The 16019-nt window shown below is 37.3% G+C and overlaps 1 protein-coding gene across 1 annotated transcript; it reads right to left on the reverse strand.

Moving 5' to 3' along the window:
- Nucleotides 1-361: 361 nt before the first annotated feature.
- On the reverse strand, nucleotides 362-11167 carry mrps30 (mitochondrial ribosomal protein S30). The gene is made up of 5 exons (XM_035378746.1): nucleotides 10544-11167; nucleotides 6454-6599; nucleotides 5204-5309; nucleotides 3435-3611; nucleotides 362-1164 (listed from the first exon to the last, which is right to left on the reverse strand). The coding sequence occupies exons 1-5, from the start codon at nucleotides 11127-11129 to the stop codon at nucleotides 905-907; spliced, it is 1275 nt and encodes a 424-aa protein (XP_035234637.1). The 5' UTR covers nucleotides 11130-11167; the 3' UTR covers nucleotides 362-904.
- Between the last annotated feature and the right edge of the window lie 4852 nt (nucleotides 11168-16019).

A 16019-nucleotide genomic window follows, 5' to 3' on the forward strand; every position in this document is an offset into this window, starting at 1 on the left:
ACCCCGTGGGGTAATTTCCTAGGCGAGAGCGAGAATCGGAATCGAATACGAGAGCTAATGGTCAGAAACACAAAAATCACGGGCAAACAAACTAGAAGGGCGAAGGCAAGAATCAGAGTCAGAGGGAACGTGTCAGTGGTTATATCTGACATCTGATCAGCAAACAAATCAGAAGGGCTAGACGGGAATCGGAATCAACACAATGCGGTAACGTTAGGTTGACAGCGCAAACAAGAGGCAAACAGTGAGATTGCGGTTCCATGAGAAAACATTAAAGGTCTGTACAATTATAGGGGAAACGCTGAATATGGAAAATTAAGTGCAATTGTTTTGTATCTGACAGGCAAATGAAAACCACCTCTTGAATTACAAATAAACAATAGAATATTTATTGATTGACAGGACATAATCTTCTGACCATCAGCTGTTGTCAAACTATCATCTGAGAGGCATGCTTTAGAATCAGCTAGCCTGGCCATCAGCTTGCATGCTAACGTTAGCCACGGTACTTAGAAATTGAAATTACAGCTGATTATATCTGAAAATGAAACAAAATAGGGCACAAGGCTATGTTTTAACTACATTATTTGAGCACAAATTTATGCATGACAATGTTCAGTACATCTGGGTTTTTTACAGGTAAATGCTACATGCCAAATAATTTAGATTAGATTTAGAAAGTTGGTCAAATTTTTCCAATGAAATGCTGCAGAAAAGTTACCAAAATCACATTCAACCTGCACCCATTTTATTAACAAATGCTCAAAAAATGTATATAAAAAAAATAAATAAATAAAAAAAAGGCTTACAACTCAGCTTAGAATACTGCACCAACTTCATTGACATTATTTCACCCACTGAACAGTAACTACTTGAAAATCACCAAATTGCATTTATCATATCTTTACACTAGCTTAGCCCCATTTAGCAGGAACTTGACCAGAAGCTTCAAAACATTGTCGTCCAACCCAATCACATTCCCATCCTTTATGGCTTCGTACAGCCGCATGCTCTCGGTACCCCAGCAAAGGTTCTTTCTGGGATTCCCAGAGTCATTCAGAGCAAGCGTGTTCAACTGGTAGCAGAAGAAGGAAAAGTGCTGTCCATCTGTGATTATGGCTTGTGACACAAACGGCCTAGTCAAATCTTCGTGGCTCCAGAAACCTGTCCATAAGAAGGAGAAAGAGAGCATGTTGGAAAATACAGGAAGTTGTGGTTGAAAATCATCAAAAATTGAAATGTCCTGTACAAGGCACAAAATTATGTGTGACACTACAAATTCTATAGGCTTTTACCTCATCAGCAGAGTATAAATATACATCAACAAAAACACATGGTCACTGGTCAGCATACAGAAATGGTGAGTTACTCACACAAAGCACTGCCTAGAAGTCATCATTGTATGATTCATTGTATATCGTATGATACATTGTATGTATGTATGTATGTATCATGTATTGTAAAGCTTTTTGCTCTTTGATACCATGAAAAGCGGTATATAAAATAAATTTATTATCATTATTCATTAGACAAATTGGCATGTCATTTCATTAAACTGCATTTAGCACCTGGTATTTTGAAGACAGTCATTTTGAAGCTGTGTCATTGTAATCTAGCCTACATAACTACCCTAGGGTATGGTTAATATTTCAACTTAAATACGGAACCCCTAACCTCAAAAATGCCTTGCTATATGTAACGTGTTTCCACTTAGATATCCGCCGGGTAAAAACGCTTATTTGAATTTTCTTTTTTTTTTTTTTGCTATTTCATTGAGTAGGCCTCTGGTGCATGTTCTGCCAATTTTAGCTGGCTCCCTAATGTGGTTAACAATTTTCAAATAAAAGTTAATGTGAGGCCATATGTCTTCTAATAATTCTGCTATTTTAATACTTGTGATTTTCAGCAAATAACGAGCCTCTGCTGGGGGTATGTCAGTCAATATTGCATAGCGCAGTCCAAGTACTAGATGGTTTTAGCTGTTAAGAGCCCAGATATTTGCATATTGAGCATCAAGGACACGCATTGAATGAAATAAACAGTGTGACCACGAATAGAGAAATGCTTAGCTTAAGGTGGACAGATCAGATATCCACACTTCCAACTTCGCATTTCATACAAGTGTTTTGGAAATTAGTAAAATTTTTCATTTGTAACTGTTCTCAATAATCCATTCTTGAATAAGAAGTATTACTGGAGTATCATATTTGCAATATTCCTTCATAAATAATGAAAACAACCAGGAATTCTTAGTGTCCTCAATCTTTTGATCCCCACTGTATATTTGCTTCGTGTACTTGAGAAGTTTAAGTCACCGAGTGCTAAATCTTTACATTGGTCATTGTTGCTACATGGGGTAGCCTACACAGCTGGAGTGATAAAATGTGCGAGATTACATGGGCTTTTTTTTTTTTTTTTTTACACTGCATACAGTATTATCGATGCCAGTTTTCAGCGTTTCATGCATTGTGGTGTTCAGATTATTTTTTTTATAAATGTTGTATATTGTTGTATATAGTGTTGTCATTCAAATGTCAAATTTGACATTTAAATTGATTTGATTTTGGGGGATTTGTTACCGTGCCGCTCTAAATCGTTGTGGCACAGCTCCATGGCTGATTATTAGCAAAAACCCTGAAGCCAATATAATTAGCCTCATATTATAAAAAGTGATCATGTGACTGCCTAGGCTAGTTAATCTATTTTGACTAATCAAAGCTGTAAACCGCAAAACTGAACTGTTCATGAGAAACTCAACGTCCTCCCTCCTCCTCCTCCCCTTGGGTCAATCAATAAGAAAATACAGTATGTGGAGTGGCAGAAAGCCACTGTAGCAGTGAATTCTGTCAGTCCTGAGGTGCACATATAACAAGAAATCAACAAGTGGTCTACAGGCACGGTCATTACATATGTTGATATATACAGTTGCCAATTTAGTATTTGATCACACATTAAGGTAAGCAGGAGAGCTGGCATAGTCATCAGTCTGTCAAGACAGCTGGCATATTTATCTGACTATATTGTGGAGAAACTGGTATTTTCATAACTGCACCATGCAGTGTGGAAAAAGTGAATTAAACATGGACAATTGAAAACATTGTGTGTCAATAAAATTTTGAATTAACTGAAAAATACCAAAAATACCTTCTCATTAATCATACATCTGGTTGTTAATGTCAGTTTTGGTGTGAACCATCAGTACTAGTCCCTAACTTAATTGCGAAGCTAAATTGCAAGCTAATCAACTTGACCGATTTGGGCGTGTCCATTAAAATCACAAGTTAATTCCAGACATGGTCTTCAGCCTTGAAAGGCATGCTGAATCCACATCATTCTGAACAAGCCAAAACTTGAACAGTGTCGGTAGCTCGAGAAACATGGCTGCTATAATAAGCATACTCGTGAAATTGTATCAGAGCAGACATAGCACTCACCTTGATACATAGCCTGTGCTCCAGTCCAGGCAAAGAGACTAGCAACAGCATTGGCTCTCAAGTGAACCTCAATCTGGTCAACAAGATTTGCCTTGGAAAAGTTTCTCCTGTGAAAACGATCCATTACAAGGTGGAATTGCGTGTGGCCATAGCTGCATGGGTCAGCAAGTTTGGACCCTAATAAAAATAAGTACAAAAGTAAAGATTAGTGCTGTTGGTGACTGTCGAATTTAAGTCTATTGAACTCATTTTAAATTAGCGTTGGCTCATCAAGTTGCAGCGATATAATTTTTCAATGGAAAAGGGGTTATAGCTAATTTGACAGTATCTGACTTCCTCCACCTTCAACATCACAAAATACGATCGTTACAAAGATTTATGAAAAGAGGAGGTGGGGCAAAGAAGTAATTAGATCTTTTACGGTTTTTCAATAACATTATGTTTTTACTGTTGAGAATCATAAAATAGGACAACTTCAAACTGGCGGGTTTATTTGAGGTTTTATAATATCGGTGGCTTACTGTTTAATAATCTTTTGATTATGCCTGATTCCAGTCTTTTTTTTTAACCAATACAATAGTGCCTTACTGCTTCATAATCTTAATTTTCTGCTTCTCTTAGTTTTCCATATATTAAAATATGTAAAATTTTAATTTCACATCAAAGGCCTCTTTGGTCCCATCATAAAAAAACAATAATATATATGCAGCGAACATTAACATTTGTATGGGAAATTGATGATCACCACTCATTACCACACTAAGAACAAATTTCCAGCTTTATTTTTCTTTATTTTGTGGTTCCAAGATATTAAGAAACCTGACTCTAGCAGGAAATATGTCACAGAATATAAGTTTCATGGTAAATATTTATGTAAATGCCGCCCCTGTTGTGACCAAATATATTTAAAACCTCATGATTTTGCAGTGTAACTTTATAGCTGTCATTATTGTGGCCGTTTTATTGTGAATTTAAATGGTTAGACAAATACCTTGATGAGCTCAGCCAGCCAGGCTCAATCAACTCAGCTATTCTAAGATCTATAATATTAGCTTTTGTCAAGGCTGATTCAATGCAATATCACTAGTAGTAACTGCAAATACCCTTGCAGAAGCAGTTAAACCATTTAGCTGACTAACTTGCCAATGCGAGCATAACATGGTTGCTAAAATAAATACGGATATACGATTAGCCAGCAAGTAGAATCCCTTTGTTCGATAATCTGATTAACATGCAAACAGCTGCAAAATTCATAATTACATATGGAGCTGAAAAAGTATTTTTAAAAAAGGACAAATTCCCAATGGCTCAAAACCAAACTGATAGATTTACTGTATGATGATTGGCGAATATGAAGAGTTAAGAAGTTCAGAATGATGCCAATTTTTGCATCTTTAATTGCAAATAATTAATAATATAAAAATATTATAATTAAGATTTTGAAAGGCAACCATCTGCACCTATAGTGGAATAATATGGTATGCATTTTGTATGGCCCGTATAACAACTGCAGGACTAGAAGCATGGACAACAAGACCAGGTCAAAACCTAGTATATGGCTGGACCGGCCGACCAATGGTGTAACTTCATCACTCAGTGACAGACATTCCCATTTGTAGGGCCGGTCCAGCCAAAAATGGGAAGAAAGAAGAATGAGAAAGAATCCGAGAAAGAATAATCAATCTAATTACAGTCAACAAATATAATGGCTGGTCTTGCTGAACAGTTGTTTTCAGCGTAAACCTATTCTTGATATAGAAGTCTGGTACCTGTGAAAATGCGGTTGTCATACTGTCTCCTGTACAAAGGAAGCAGGTCGGGGGCATATCTGATCTCAGGAACCTCGGCAGAAATTTCTGTCCAAAGAGGCACCATCTAAAGGAAAGATTAAAAACGTGAATTAGTCATGAAACCAAACTCACACCATTGGCAGTGATCATTTGAACATTAAATAAAATTAATAAATGTTTTATAGCAAAATCAAATTATTAAAAGAATCCAATAAGACCATTTTCTTATTGTATGCACAAAATATTTGAATAATTTAATAATTTAAAATTTGAATGCATTTTCAGACGAAATTCTCATTACCGCAACGCATCTGGATGTATTGAATACATATTTGAATGCATCATAAATCAAATGTACTGAAACCATCCCAAAAAAAAGGAATCAAAGTTTTGTAAAATTGACTCCTTATGAAAATGAGTTTTAAAATATAAATAATTCTGATGAAAATCATTTTGTCCAATGCCATCTCATATCTGCAACGTCTGTTAAACTTTTGTACACTACAATAGTTTTATTTTCCCATAATGCATCAGCCAGATGTATGCTTCCAAGATGGCTAACAGGTAAGCTACTCTCTTATCTTTTCCACAAAAAAAAAGAAATCTTTTACCACAACCCCCACACACAACATGACTGTTCCGAAACAGGAGATACTGTAGGATTTTAAAAAGTTTGTCAACTTACAGTGCTGTGAAAAATTATGTAAGAGTGAATGGTCAGACACACAAAATCACAGGGCAAACAGACTAGAAAGGCTAAGGAAAGAATTGGAGTCAAAGGGAACAAGTCAGAGGTCGTACACAAGATCTAATCAGTAAAAGAACCAGAATGTCTAGACGAGAATCGGTATCAAACTAAAAAAATGGTGGAATATGCAAAACAATCGAGATAAACAACATACCAAACATGAAGATCGAAACACACGCATAAGAGAGAAATGTAAATAAACCTACGACAGGGGTTGTAACAATAGCTAAACAAAGGACAGTACAGAAATCTTCAAATGGTCAAAATGGAAAAAACAATGTTTGCATAACCTCATGTACAACATCAATTCTTATTCAAATACTGTACACTGACATTTATGAAGCCTACTAATTCATTAAAAAAACCTAACCAACAAAATAAATAATGGAAAGACCTTTTTAGAAGTAAGCTATTTTTAATAATTCTCTTGCACATTTCTCTGCATTGTAAACTGCAAGTGTCTGTCAGATTTGTTTGGTACCTCAGGAAGTTGTTGCGGCACCCTTATTAGACAGTTTGGTTTGTCGTCGATCTGGAACCTGACAGGTTCTGTTCGACCACTCCGATGTCCTCTTGGAATGGTCCTCTCCCCTCTTGTCCAGTAGAAATTCACTTGCGGATTGAAATCTAAGAAAGAGAACATTTTTTATTATTGGTATCAGATGAAGTCATTATGGCAACCAATAATTACAACTCCATTTGAATGACTAGTGTGTCATCCTTGCATAGGGTTGGGGCTGGAAACAACAAAAGGCTACAACCACATATGTAAAATTGCCAATAATTTGTAAAAGAAACAACAATTATACTAGAATTAAACTATTATTAAATAATAACAATAAACATCCTGTTCCTGTCATTTAGCTGCTGAGAAAAGAACACGTTTTGAAACCGTTTTTGCAAATGCTATGGTGCGTCTGAAACTAGAGAAAAAGGCTTATCCTTTTGGGTGCGTGCTTAAGTTGTTTTGTAGTTGGGTGCAACCATTTGAATGTTTAATTATCTTGCCTGACCTGCACTAGGCAGAGCAGACCCATATCACTGTGTATGTGTGTATGCTTGCGCTCTCCATGCTGCATGAATAAAAGGACTTCATTTGGTCAAAACCCCTTAACAGTGCGTGATGATTTTTCCACTACAGAGCCAACTCCAAGTACGAAACTACAGCGTTCTCATTTCATCTCATGAGCAAGAGTGGATTTGTTTACACAATCCAGATTTACCTCAGGAAAGCGAATACCTAGCCTAACATGATTTGATAACTTTATCTTCAGCTAATAAGAGCAGCTGGCCACCAGAAAGGGGTCAGGTAAAGATCTCATCTTTCCTTCATGTAAAAGTAAATGAGATTGGGATAAATGGTAACAATGGGAGCAGTTCTGTTCAGTGAAACCACTCATACAAGGCGAACAATACAGGTGCAGCCATGCTGTCCAAACACCGGGAGTGTGTGCAACCCAGCCTGGGTTGAGGAACACTGCTACAAACCATGGCTTTATGAAACAAGCCTAGGAGAGTAACTAATTCATAACTAAACAAAGGATTCTGTTTTTTACGCACAAGAAAAAGACAAAACGCAGGGGGAAAAAAAACATGCAGATATTCCAAGGCCTTCTTTTAAGATGACAAGGGGTGATTACCCGAACTTGAACCACAACAAAATAATTACTTCTGTTTCTTTAAACAAATTGTCTTTTGGTCATGACCTATATGTTTATTGATCATAATATTTACACAGCCATGGCAGAACTATGAAATTCAAAGTGAAAGAATGAAAGAAAAGTAAAAAATGAGATGTTACACACTCTAGCTAGCTTGCTCAACATGAGTAAATTAAAACAGAATTCCCACCAAAGGTTTTTTTTTCTTAATTTGTTTTTGACACAGGCTAAGGATATTTATCAGAATGCCAAAACATTATTTGTATCTTATTACACCCAGCTAATCCCACTGTTTTACCTCGATTCTGTTACAAGTATCGTAAAATAATGAACAATAAAAATTGTGTTATAGTTGAGGGTGTGCATATGGCAAAAACATTATTTTGATTAGAACACAAGTGAATTAGTGGAAAAAAGATTTTGAAATGTCCTGCGTTCCAATGACGCAGTATTCCACGGGCTAGTGGGAGCACTGGAATAACCCCTTAAACCCCACTTAAAACCCTGAGCTGTTTATAAGAACCCCCAATCTTAAATAAACCCCATTATCTCCAAAATATATATACATATATATTATATATACATATATATATACAGTACAGACATGGTTCAAAGCTTGAATACAGAGCACATTTGTACCAAAATGACAAAATCCCCTGATCCTAAGGGAATCTCACAAATTGTAAGGGAGTCTGTTGGACTCTTCTCACTGACCGGGGGAAATTAAGGTAATTTCCACTACACAAATACAGGACAAATTTATTTGGAAAACAAAAATGAAATCCAAAAATTGTTTTTACTTTCTTTATTCTGCAGTGATGTGTCAGATTTCCCCCCCCCCCCCCCCCCCCAATCGTACCAGATATATACAACATTAGGATAAAAGTCTGGAGTGGATTGAACAAAGCAGCAAAATTTGGCATGCGTTTTTCCAGTGGGCTCAAATGTCCCCCGACCTCTACAAGTAGCACTAAACCTCTCCCAAATGGAATATTGTGTGTATCTTTTTTCTCTAACGTTAATGCTGGGTCACAGATTACAGTATGTAATCTTTTGTTGCATAGGGATGGGGCAGCATTTTACAAATGTTACCATTCGTGATCACTTCAAAGGGAAATTTTTACATTCATCTAGCATATATCAGCACAGTAAATTTTAATAACTTTCCCATGCCCTAAGTGACATGTATAGCCAATGCAGATAGTACTACCCCCCACTATGTACAATAAGATTACAATAAAATAATACTCCACCATCAGAAATGTTGGCGATGGTCTAGCTTCATGATAAATCAGTGCATCAAACATAACGCATGGCAGAGCCACCTATGAATGCTTACACTACAGCAATGGAAATCCCTGAATTAGAGAATAGCACAAACCGCTTGAAAAAGACACTCAATTTCATTATGAGTGGTATGAATTCTAACAAAGTAGGCCACATCGAGCCAACACACTACACTGACACTGCCTAGGGTACGCCAACAATTCCCCTATAGCAACTTCAGAGCATTATTACCAAAGGCTAACAGTTGTCTCTTACGACCACTGCGAATAACAATATCAAAAATATGACGATGCAAATAACTGAAATATTATAAGCAGTAATATGTAGCTACATCTCTGTATGCATCCTGGCTAGACTTCATGCTTCCTCCTCCTCTCCTGAGTTCTGACCCACACCCCAGGGAATTTTCATTAGCTATGCTGAAGAGTTGACCAAATCAAACAATTACGCAGCAACGAGCGGTTTTATATTGCTACATAATATAATGGTTTACTGCACAGAGCTGTGATGAAGCAACAGTTGAAGCTGTTGCGCGCCGCCCTGTCCTTGTAATGAATTTAAAATAAGACATGAAACACCATTGGAAAGCTTATACTATCCTCTACTGGATAAGAGTTATCAATCAAACCAGAATAGGCTTAACAGAGTTCTACTTGTCAAAATATCAAGTGTAGTTCTCGCGTTGCAGTTGTAAATACCTATCCTCGCTTTTGATTTGCGAATTTATTTCTCAAACGGATTGTTCAAGACAATGAATGACCACTGAATCTTGAAAGGGACATTTTTACATGTAAAACCAGAGGTAAGATTGTATATTTATTCCATATTTAGTCACATATATTGATAGTCCTTGTTTATTTCGCTATTTAATGAGCAGCATTTTTCACCACTGTATATACCTTTGGGCTACTGGGCTTACCTTGTTGCTATGACAGAATACGTATTTATGATGGTGAAAACATCCCAGACAGACACCATCATCCAAGGGGGGGGGGGGGGGGGGGGCGTGTTAAATGGATCTATACGACAATGAGGGCACCTGGAAGCTCCATACTTGGCATATCTGTCATGTATCGGCTACTAATAAAGCTAGAACACAGTTTGTCATTTCCTTTTTTATATAAATACTGTTTTCTAAGGCTTACATTACATAGAAGCCCCCACTGTGTGACATTGGTTTCACTGAACTAGCCAGCATTACTGTGAGAATGATGGCAGTATACATTGTGAGGGACCTTCAGCCAATCAGGTAAGTGAGCTCTCAGGGAAAGTAGCGAGCTCATGAAGTTTAACAGCCTGTTCGAGGGCATAAAAAATAGCCTACATTATTTAAAATATGCAGATATTTTTCACCCAAATAACCTTCACACATTTACTTTGTAGATACTCAGGGACGATTTAAAATGGCAAATAAAACTGTGGCATGGGGACTTAACCTTTCTAACGAATTTACAAGGAGCTCGGTAGTACACAGCTACGAAGTTAGTGACATGCATGTATAGTTGACTGGTATCTATCATACGCACAAATAATTGTTAGAACATACCCTAGCAACTTTAATATTAAATTTAAAATAAAAAATAGAAATATAATTTTTAAAAAATAGTTCGTTGTTCGGCTTACCAAGACATGATACTTTAAGTAAAGGACTGCATTTGGTCAGGGCACTGGTGATTCCAGAGACAAGGTTTCTGAGGAACGGTGAAGCGAACGTTTGCTGCTCTTTCTGCAGAAATGGTTTAGTTTTCTTCAAGTAGAAGTACTCCTGCAAAATCGAATCGCAAAGCAAGGACCGGAGATCTGAAAAGGCCTCATCGTCACCGTTAACTGGCGCGACCTGAAATATTTCACTACTATTTTCACCTAATTCGACCGAAAATTTATCGGGAAGACCAGGTAGATATGCGGTCTTGGTGAAGTGTTGGTACCACTTGTCCGCATTGAGTGCAAAGGTCTGAGGGTACAAGACGTATTTCCTTCGCTGAATCTTAGTGAGTAGCCGGATTTTGTCCTGTACGGTTGCGGACCGTACTTCATTCAGGTAGTCTTCTTCTCGTTGTCTTTTAGCAGCTTTACTTTTCGCGGTCTTGGATGGTTGGATGACCGGATATACAGGCTCAAACTTTAAAGTGTCCGAATGCAGGTTTCGCTTGCATCTCAAGATTACCCCACGTTTTGTTAGAGGGGTTAGTCTTGTGCACGTCGCCATCTTTTTTCTTCTTCTTCTTCTTGTCAGTTTTCGGCAGTGTAGACGCAACTAGGCGTATTACTGCCCTCCACAGGACAGAAAATTAACAATTGCAGCTCATACTCTCATATACAGCCCTGACTCATGCAGGAACTGTAAAACTGTATTGGTGATCAGCTGGTGGTTCTCGCTTTGGCCAAAAAAAGATTTAATGGAGAATGCAACTACTCCTAGGTCTGACAATCTCTTATAGAAAGTTTCCCTCTCTGTTTTATACTTGCCACACTCCAGGAGAGCATGCTTGACTGTTTCTGGGTTTCCACACTCACATAGTCCTGTTGGATGTTTTCCTACAATGTGCAAGTAATGATTTAACCCACAGTGTCCAAGCCTCAGTCTGCTAATTTTAACTGAATCTCTTCGGGTTCCAGACCAACAACTGGGTTTTTTAATCTGAGGATGAAAATAAAAATAGTGTCTTCCTTTAGTCTCCTTTTCCCATAATCCCTGCCATTCTCTTTCAACACCCTCCTTGATTTTTCCTCTAAGTTCCACCCTTCCCAGGGATATATTTACATCTATGTCTCCTTTCTTAAGACTTGCCTTTGCTATAGCGTCAGCTATTTCATTTCCCTCAACTCCAGTATGCCCAGGAACCCAGCAGAACTTGACTTCGCAACCAGATTTCCCAGTTCTGAACAAAACAGATAAAATCTCATTAATAAGGTCAGGCCGAGCTTTTGATTTAAGTCCTCTTATAGCCATCAGAGCAGCTGCTGAGTCAGAACAAATGAGGACTTTCTTTGGTCTTACGTCCTCTGTCCACCACAAAGCCCAAAGAATTGGCAGTAGTTCTGTTGTGAAGACAGAACTTCCATCAGTGACACGCCGCTCAATCCTAAAACCAAACTGAGCCAAATACAGTCCAAATCCTGCTTTCCCACTCTCTGGGTCCCTAGAACCATCTGTAAAAACTTTCAAATAAGATTCCATCTCTCTGTTGAGATAATGTTCTGTTTTTGATCTTTTTTCTTCTTCTTCTTCTTCTGGTTTTATGGCGTTTTCGAACCAACGTTTTAGAGAATTACCGCCACCGTCAGGAAAGAAGTGTGGATCGGGATTCTTTCGGTTTAACCAAAAAAAAAAAAAAACAACAACAAGTATATCCTTTTTATTAACCTTGTGCTATTGAATAATTTATCCCCGCATCTCCCAGATTCTTAACCAAGAATTCTTCCTCTAAATGATATAAGGCAAGATAACATCCTCAACCGTCTCTACTTGAAGGGAGTAATCACAACTTCCACTGTTGTTTGCTCATTAAATTAAGTGTACTATCGATGCCCATATGTCCTAATCTCATTCTAGATATGACCATATCCTATTTTTTACCCCTTTGTGCCTTCCTCATCATTCCCACCCTGTCCTGAACCTTAAAAAAATGCTATTCAGTTTTGCCATCTTTTCCTCATTTCAGTTTTAATCAAAATCTTTATTTCTGCCTTACTAAAATTTAAATTAGCATCCACTATAACAAATTTGATCTTTATCTGGTTTTTACTCTGCTATTCTCTATAATGGTTGCGTCTCGACCCCTTTGACTCTCTTCACTCATATTATCAGTGCTGTGCACTTTGACAAACGTCTGCAAGCATTTCAGCCTTCTCCCCATTAGACACTGCTAACCTTTCTCCGTTATCTAAAATGGGGTATCCATATTCTCTGTTTATCTCATTAATTATTTATACAATTCCCCATATTTCTGCTATAGGTGTTTCTCTACCAACTAATCTACAAAAATTCCCCCAACACTGTTTGCATTCTTACTGGTTTTCCTTGCATTAGCTTGCCTCTTTTTATACTCAATTAAATTCTGGAAGTTATGTGTTCTTTTCATAATTCTAAAGTATTTATTTTTATTTCTTTACAGTCTTGTCACATTATTTTGTCCACCAAGGCACCACCTTTCCTTGGTATAGATTATTATGCTGCTACAAATATTGATCCACTTATCCTCTGATTTGCCATTTCAGTATCAATTTTCGTCAATTTTTGCTCATTCAAAATCCTTAAATTTGTCCCAATATGCCAATTTAAAGTTCCACAACTTAAATCTCTCCATCGTCTGTCTTTCTACTCTCATTCCTACTTTAATTTATATTGGATAATGATACCAAAGTGGACTTTTATCACATCCCATGAATATTTTCTTGCCACAGATTCAGAGACTGGTATGATTTCAGTAGCCAATTCATTGCCTGTATTAAAATTTAGTTTTGTTTCATTTCCATTATTTAGACAAACAAGCTTTTTGTTCCCCATTAATTCTTCTATTACTGAACCATTGGCATCATTATGATCAAGAAAATTACTATGTCTACACTGTGTGACCAAAGATTTGCCACCCCATAACCTCACATTCCTACAGTAAAAAAACAATGGCAGTAATGGTATAACTACCTGGGAAGGTGGTCTTTGATAATGTAATGGACTTTGCTGAAAACAGCTTGATTTAATTATTTTATTGAATTATTTAAAAGTGCCATGTATTGAATTGAATGGCCATTTTGGAGAATTTTGCTATCCCATAATTTCAGATTCCTACAGTAAATTAATACCTGGGAAGCAGGATGTCAAGAATCTAAACTCCATTTTGGAGTGTTCAATACTGCATTTTGGAATATTACTGCAGGTAGTAACTTTATCTTCTGTACATTTGCATCATAATCAGGTTACCATAAAGAGTAATGCAGACTGTGCACTAAAATTTTAAGTGTAGATAGTTTGACCATAGTTTGTATGTTGCTATCGGTGTGTTTTAGCTACCTTACTAGTGAGCTAGTTTAGCAGCTGCACTCTCTTGTTCTTCTTTCCTACGGCGCCGCAGGACTGCCGCCGTGGGCTATATGCGCCGCAAATTGTGGTCACTCACTCACTCACTCACTCACGGACAACCTTTGGAGGCGCATGCGCAGGAGGTGCGCCGTGGGTCTGGGATGGTTTTGTGCTTGTTATATGCAAAGCCTCCTCCATCCTCAACCCCACCCACACATCCATCCATAGAGAACACACCCTCAAGAGCTACAAGCAAAATATCAAGCAAAGAAGTGAGGTGGTCAGAGATATTTAAAATAGCATTTTAACAACATGCAGAGATGGGAAGTATTTCTGTTACTTGTATTTGAAATACGTATTTCAATTACTTTTGAGTATTTTGTAATTTGTATTTGACAGGGCTGAAAAAATTCAAATGTAATTTGTAACAAGATACTTTAGAGTGGAGTAGTTTTGTATTTTCAAAATACTCAAAATGCTTTCTCCATGATTCATAAAAATAATCATGTAAATACATCTTAAAATGAAGAACAATACACTTAGACACACTCAGACACAGTGATTTTGTAAGCCCACACTACTCAAAGTATTTCTGTAATCAAGTTCATCTTCTGTGAAGTTCACCCACCGCCACCCCCTGATCTGCACAGAGTTGGGTGAGCAGTATAAACTGTGAATGCGGCTGTGTTATGATCCACATTTTGCGATAAAAATAAATTATGCGTTTTGTGTAGATACATTTTGCTGATTGTAGTGACATGAATGAGCTGAAATTTTTTGGGTGCACCTGTGCTGGTGCAAATGAAAGTTAGGTGCACCAGTACCACCAATGTAAAAAGTTAGTCTGGAGCCCTGTTAGGCTGGTGCATAGCTAGTGGTTAGCAAGCTAGCTTGTCAGTTGGGTAGCTAATGGGAAGAGGGAGATTGGGAGCTTGTACACATTTTATGTTCATATGTTCATGATAACCTTATGAAGAGATGTCTGACCATCTAATTCTTTGCACTCCCTAACTTAGTTGTTGCTCAGTTGATGAGAGCCACAAATAGTGGCTAGCTTCCCTTGAACAACATTAGCCTAGTAGTTATGCTCTGTTATGCTGTATCACCATGTCAACTGTGATATTGGCATTGGTTCAAACTCTCACCAGAGCCTTGTGTACATTATAAAAATCTGAATGTTCTGCCATTTTTAACAAATTCAGAATACCCAATGTTGCAAATGTATTTTCCTGTATTTTGAAAACACAAAATACATGTATTTTATCTTGATACATTTTCTGACTCCAGTATTTCGTATTTTATTTTTGATATATTTAGTTGAAGGGTATTTTGTATTTTGTAACAAGATACATTTTGATGTATATGTATCTTTGCCCATCTCTGAAAACATGAATGATGAAAGATGGTAGTAATTAGGTGTTATCTTTAGGCTGAGTGCACCCCTTAGCGTGTGAGAACATCGTCTGGTAGCTACACCGTAGTGCATATTTTGTGTTTATCCTGGTATTTAGCCATCCCAGTTCCATTCCCCAAGCCGAAGACAAACTTACAGAAGTGCAGACCAAAGAAACATTGCATCAAATTAAATAAATCTCATATCTTCTTCTGTGGGCCTCAGGAAAAAAAAATCGGTGCCTGGAGAGTAGTTAGTTCAATGTGAAGACATTTTAGAACTTAAAAGAACTGTCCAAAATAATTAAATTTGACCAGGGTAAATTCGTAGTTTTGAATGGACTTCAATATGGAAATTTGCTTTTTGGCACCAAAGGCTTACTAAACTGCAATACCTCGAGTAACCACTGGAATTTACGAGCTTCACATCTCCGTGGTAACGACGACGTCTCGGATTGGTGGAACTCGCTTTAGCATTGTGGGTATCGTAGTACTTCACCTGGAATACGGGATTAAAACACGATTTCTTAAAAACGAAGCTGAAATCAGTCAGATGTATGGCTTTTAAATGAATATAAACCGTCGTTTCACAATCTCATTGCTCATGGTACATCTACCTTTTATGGTTAATACATAATGTCCACGAATCAAATCACCTATGGTGAATACGAATCGTACTTCTAC

Source organism: Anguilla anguilla, chromosome 10 (assembly GCF_013347855.1).
Source record: "Anguilla anguilla isolate fAngAng1 chromosome 10, fAngAng1.pri, whole genome shotgun sequence".
NCBI lineage: Eukaryota > Metazoa > Chordata > Actinopteri > Anguilliformes > Anguillidae > Anguilla > Anguilla anguilla.

Bases quoted from the DNA above. Each gene is read 5' to 3' on its own strand.
- mrps30 (XM_035378746.1), bottom strand. From the start codon at position 11,129: ATGGCGACGTGCACAAGACTAACCCCTCTAACAAAACGTGGGGTAATC. The intron at 3,612-5,203 runs GTACCAGACTTC...TATTTTTATTAG, and splicing joins TGACAACCGCATTTTCACAG to GGTCCAAACTTGCTGACCCA. The intron at 1,165-3,434 runs GTGAGTGCTATG...TCTTATGGACAG, and splicing joins AGCACAGGCTATGTATCAAG to GTTTCTGGAGCCACGAAGAT.